Source organism: Octopus bimaculoides, chromosome 26 (genome assembly GCF_001194135.2).
Source record: "Octopus bimaculoides isolate UCB-OBI-ISO-001 chromosome 26, ASM119413v2, whole genome shotgun sequence".
Taxonomy (NCBI): Eukaryota; Metazoa; Mollusca; class Cephalopoda; order Octopoda; family Octopodidae; genus Octopus; species Octopus bimaculoides.
Window position 1 is genome coordinate 24,647,310 of NC_069006.1, and position 5,650 is coordinate 24,652,959.

At 35.8% G+C, this 5,650-nt stretch overlaps 1 protein-coding gene across 1 annotated transcript in view; it reads left to right on the forward strand.

Moving 5' to 3' along the window:
• The window catches only part of LOC106875841 (myotubularin-related protein 3), a 106,003-nt gene that overhangs the window by 92,602 nt on the left and 7,751 nt on the right, over window positions 1–5,650 (forward strand). Inside the window, exon 15 of the mRNA XM_052976933.1 lies at window positions 568–618. Within this exon, the coding sequence (XP_052832893.1) occupies window positions 568–618 (51 nt within the window). The remainder of the gene's footprint in view (window positions 1–567; window positions 619–5,650) is intronic.

Consider the following 5,650-nt stretch of genomic DNA (forward strand, 5'->3'; position numbering starts at 1 on the left):
GGTGGAAAATATACTTCATGATTATATATATATATATATATATATATATAGTATACTATTCTGCAATGACAAGATCAACTTAAAAAGTACTCCATCTGGTGAGAGATAAATATTATTTAATAAACACGTTTTCTGTGTTACTATTAGTTTCATGTGCTAAGAGCATGCCAGACTGTGTCCTGGCACAGTCATCAGACACTGCCCACATGGCGTAACAAATTAATATATCATCATTTTAATGTCCTTGTTTCCATGCTGTCGGGGTTGGCTGGTTTGACAGGAACCAATAGGTCAAAGGACTGCACTGAGCTCTAATGTCTGCTTTGGCATGGTTTTTTTACTGCTGGATGCCCTTCCTAACACCAACCACTTTACACCATGGACTCTGTGTGTGTATATATATTTGTGTGCATATGCATATACACGTCCCAACTCTACTTTCACTTTATGAAATTCTTATTAAACAACTACTAAATACTTAGTTAAGTACCAGCTCTCCTCCCACCCCACCCCACCTCCTGGATGCCTAATTTTATTTTCACAAATTGTTTTCATCCTTGCATTTAGAAATGTTGCTACGAGATCCCTCTGCTGTCTTATCTGGACGATAAGGAAAAGGTCTGGGAGAAAATTTTTTATGTATCTTTTCTGCATTTAGATATCATCTCTTAGGATTATTATTATTATTATTGTTGTTGTTATTACCACTACTACCATCTCATCTGATTAATATTAAGCACTTAGCCATTAAACTAACCATTATGTTCGTTATTTCTGTTCTATTTAATTGTTAAATTTCAGTTAATGTTTTTAATTAAAAATCTAAAATAATATTTAACATTTAATTAATGCTTCATTTGAATAACTCATTAGTTTGTTGTTTCAAATGCTTCTGCATATAATTTCATTGCTTTTAAGATAAATCTTCTGGTGTGGGAAAATATACGTTGTAACAATGAAGTCAAACCAAATAGTGATATTTTGGAATCGTTTAATATGCACATTTCAAGTTTTTGTAACATATAATAGGAAATGCATCTATTAAGTAAACCTTCCTCAGTTGAAGCATCTCAGAATATGAAGAAATTGATGGAAATATTTTCTTCCCCTCCCCTTTATCATCATTGGTTAACGTTGAACCTGTACCAGACTTTTGTGTCTGTTTTGGTAGGGTTTTTACAGCTGGATGCTCTTTCTATCTTACTTTAAATCTCTTTCTCTTCTTTTTTTCTCTCCCTCTCTTCCCTTTTCTCCCTCCCCCGCCCATATGCATATCTATCCTCCTTCTGCTCTAATCTTATATATATTGAAATATTTTTATCAATTTCTTCACATTTTGTAATGTCTTAACTGAAGAAGGTTTACGTAATGGATGCAGTTCCTATTACATATTAGACAAACCTGAAATGTGCGTATTAAATGCTTTCAAAATATCAGTTTCATTTTACTTCGTTGTTACAACTTACATAACTTTATGCTAATACAAAGTAACCAGTCTGGGCGCCACCTACGCAGATTTTCTAACAACGATTTGCAGTATTTGACTTAAGTCAACAATTGTAGTACCATGAACTACTTCTTAACATAACATAAAACATATATATCAAATATTTAAGAAAATGATTAACGATCCAGGTGAAATATTTAATAAGTTCTCTGTTTAGTGATGTAGACCAAGCTAACAAATTTATTCTATGATAGATTTAGAAATCTAGGTAATCCGAATTTAACAAACTCCCCAATCCAATTCATAAATCCAAGGTTTGGTCACCAAGTAAAATTGATATGTTACAGAATAATATAGAAAATGCACTAATATAATGAATAGTTATACATTTTATTCGAGTTAGCTTACACATGTTTCTGATAAAATTTGGAGAAACCTAATTCCCTATTGCAATAATCCCATAGGCATATGTGTATGTATGTCTGTGTCTATTACACTGTTCTGGTATTGTGAAGATCCACAAAAGTATTCCATCCTATGAGAGTTAAATGTCGTATGATATACGCAAGATTTAAATGTGAGCTGTTTTAAGTTTCATGCTCCAATGGTATAGTAGTTGGACAAGCTTGTACGGATTGTCCTGCATTATTGTAGCCTTTCAGGCTCAAGAAAGATTGTGGGGTAGTTTGTCCATTTTACATTGCCCCAGTCTACTTGATTGTAAACTAGTACCAGCTGTGCATCTCTTCCTCCCTCCCTCTCTTTCTCCCCTTCTCTCTTTCTCCCTCCCTCTCTCTTTCTCCTTCCCTCTCTCTCTTTCTCTCTCTCTCTCTCTCTCTCTTTCTCCCTCCCTCTTTCTCCCCCTCTCTCTTTCTCCCTCCCTCTCCCTTTCTCCCCTCTCTCTTTCTCCCTTCCTCCTTCTCCCTCTCTCTTTCTCCCCCTCTCTCTTTCTCCCTCCCTTCCCCATTCCATCCATTGCATTCTTCATGTTCAGCTAGGTCTTGGACAAGAGGGCTGAGTGGGTGACCATGTCTGCTTGTGACTACACAGACACCTCCCCCACTTCCTAAAATACTTACTGAAAGCTTGGTACTTGCCACAAAACTCACAAGTGATGAATGATTTTTGTTTTTCTGGTCCACTCTTTAACATATGCACCTTAACTATCTGTTAAATGCAATTTTAAGAGATATTCTATACTCACCCACCTGTTCATAATTTCTTTGGTTGTCATCATTACTTCACCACCCTGTTGCACCTCATCTAGACAGCAACTGCTCCAGTAGTGGCTTATTAATTATATGCACACGCACATGCACGCACGTATAATCCTTGTGATTATCTCCCCTTCTAAATTGAGCGTTTGTCTTTTATGGTATTTGACATACCTGTATTTGTGTACATGTTGGCAAGCATGGCTGTGTGATAAGAAACTTGCTTTCCAACCACATGGTTCTGGGTTCGGTCCCAATGCATGGCACCTTGGCTGTCTTCTACTATAGCCTCGGGCTGACCAAAGCCTTGCAAGTGGATTTGGTAGAAACTGAAAGAAGCCCATCGTGCATATATTTATGTCTGTGTTTGTCTCACCACCATCACTTGACAACCAATGTTGGTGTGTTTACATCCCCTCCATAACTTAGCGGTTCAGAAAAAAAAAAGAATAGAATAAGTACTAGACTTACAACAAACAAGTCCTGGGGTTGATTTGTTCAACTAAAACCCTTGAAGGTGGTGCTCCAGCATGGCCACAGTCAAATGACTGAAACATTTGCCCAGACTTGTGCCTTGGAAAGAAATGAAGGGGATCTTTCCCCCTTTTTTTTTTGTATATATAAGGGGAGGGTATGTGTGTATATATATATATATATATATCAGTTTCATAAAGTTCCAACATGGTCTGGTTTTCACTTTGAAATCTGATGATTTCTACGAACGTATGAAAGTGCTAATTAAACTTTATGAACATTACTAATTATACTTTTTAATGTTTAACGCACTCCAACATTGTAAAAAAATTTTTTTTTTTTAAATGCAATAATATAAAATGTGAAAACCAGATCATGTTGTAACTTTATTCAACTGATATATTATTCTATACAGATTTACACATATTCGGAAAAATATATATGTATGTATATAGTTGAATAAGATTTTGGTAAAAAAAAAAACCTTGTAGAATGCTATGCAAAGCTTGTCCACAGTTATTGGCTACCTGATGTCATCATACAATAGAAACATACTTGCTACAGGATATAGATCAGGAATTCCATAGTATCAGAGTGTGTATGAGATTAGAGGTGTGTTATAACAGTAGATTCTTTGTTTTAAACCAACATACAAACCAAACCAGCTACAAGACAGGTTCACTTCCATTATGTTCTTGCTTTGAGGCTTTCCGTTTATATTGTTTTTATTTTTCCCTCCGTTATAACCAGATGATATTATTACATTTCCCTTGCTTCTTAAAGAGAAATAGCATTTTCACCCCACACCCAACTACCCACCCACCAATTCTTCGCTTCAGGCTGATCCAAACTCACTCCACTATTTCACCTACTTTGTTTCTTCTCCCAATTTGGCTACGACAAAGTCTGGCCACTAACACGGTTTTAGTTACTGCATTTTTCATTATTAACCTTTTTTTAATTGAATACAGTTTAAGTTAATGATGTCGCTCTATTTAATTAAAGCCAAACCAACAAACAATTTTAATTGGCCAAAAATTTAAACCAACCAAATTAGGCCTCTCACACCTACCCTACAATGTCATTCTAAAACTAAGCAGTCACATTGTCGTGAACATCTTGAAGCTTCAAGATGATGCTTGATTAATTCAAAAGCAATCAGAATAAATAATTATTACGTTTAAGAAAAAAGTCATCTGGATGCTAAAGGGGTGAATCAGTCATATCCAGCCGAAATATTCTCCCTGTTTTATGTTCAAACTGGCCAGATCCAACCTTTCACACCTACCCTACAATGTCTTTCTAAGGATATACAGTCCCATCAGTGAAATCTCAAAGCTATGAGATAACACACGATTTATTCAAAACAATGTGAACAAGAGCACTGAGAGAGCGCAAACCTCCACAAAGGCAACACCAACATCCTTTGAACAATTAGCCAGAGATGATTTTTGAAATGAGAATATCTGAAATAAACTCAACTGCTCTCACAATTACATATATAAACTGCTGTTTTTTTTTTTGTTTTTTTTTTGTTTTTTTTTTTTTTTTTTTTTTTGTTTTTTTTTTTTGTTTTGTTTTTTTTGGTAGATTTATATTGTACCCTTGCCTTTATGCTTTTACTACTGGCTGCAGCCAGTCAGCTGGATCAATTCCATATTGTTTTTGACCAAATCTTTCTCAAGGACTTTGTTGATAAATGAGAATTATTTGCAGAAACTAAATACCTCCCCCCCACACTTTTATTTCAATTAAATGTAATAACAGTATTTCCTGTTTTAGACATTTAATATAAACCATAATGTTTTGTTTTTAAACTGTGTGTGTGTGCGTGTGTGTGCGTGTGTGTGTGTGTGTGTGGCTGCCTGTGCTGCTTAATATACGTATACTGAAGTTTTCCTGGATGTCTAAGCTCCTTTTATTTGTCTTCACATAAAGCTGGACTGTGAGTCACTTGGCAACTTCACTGGTGCTGGTGCCACATAAAAACCACCCAGTACACTCTGTAAAGTGGTTGGCATTAGGAAGGGCATCCAGCTATAGAAAGCACATGAAAACAAATACTGGAGCTCAATGCAATCGTCTGACTCACCAGATCCTATCAAACCATCCAGCTCCTCCTGCCAGCATGGAAGACGGATGTTAAATGGTGATATTAATGGTGTGTGTGGAAACAGGTTCAGTGAGACACTGAATTCTAAAGACGTTTAAAGATGGTGATCAAAAGTTCCAGTATTTCGGTGATGCTGACTTGTTTAACCATGTTGCTGTCTCTTGGTCTTGATATCGCATGATCGTTGTTCTTATACCAATCTATCCTTTGTTGAGAAAAATTATGTTTGAAACTATGTTTTGTTGAGATGTGTCGAGTTTATGGAGGCAACATGACTTGCAGAAAATGCCAATCCCCCACCCCCTTTTCTCTTTCGTAAATATTCACCATCATTACTGGAACAACCCAAACAAATTTAATTTTGAAGTTAAAGGATTAAATGATATTATATAACAAGCTGAG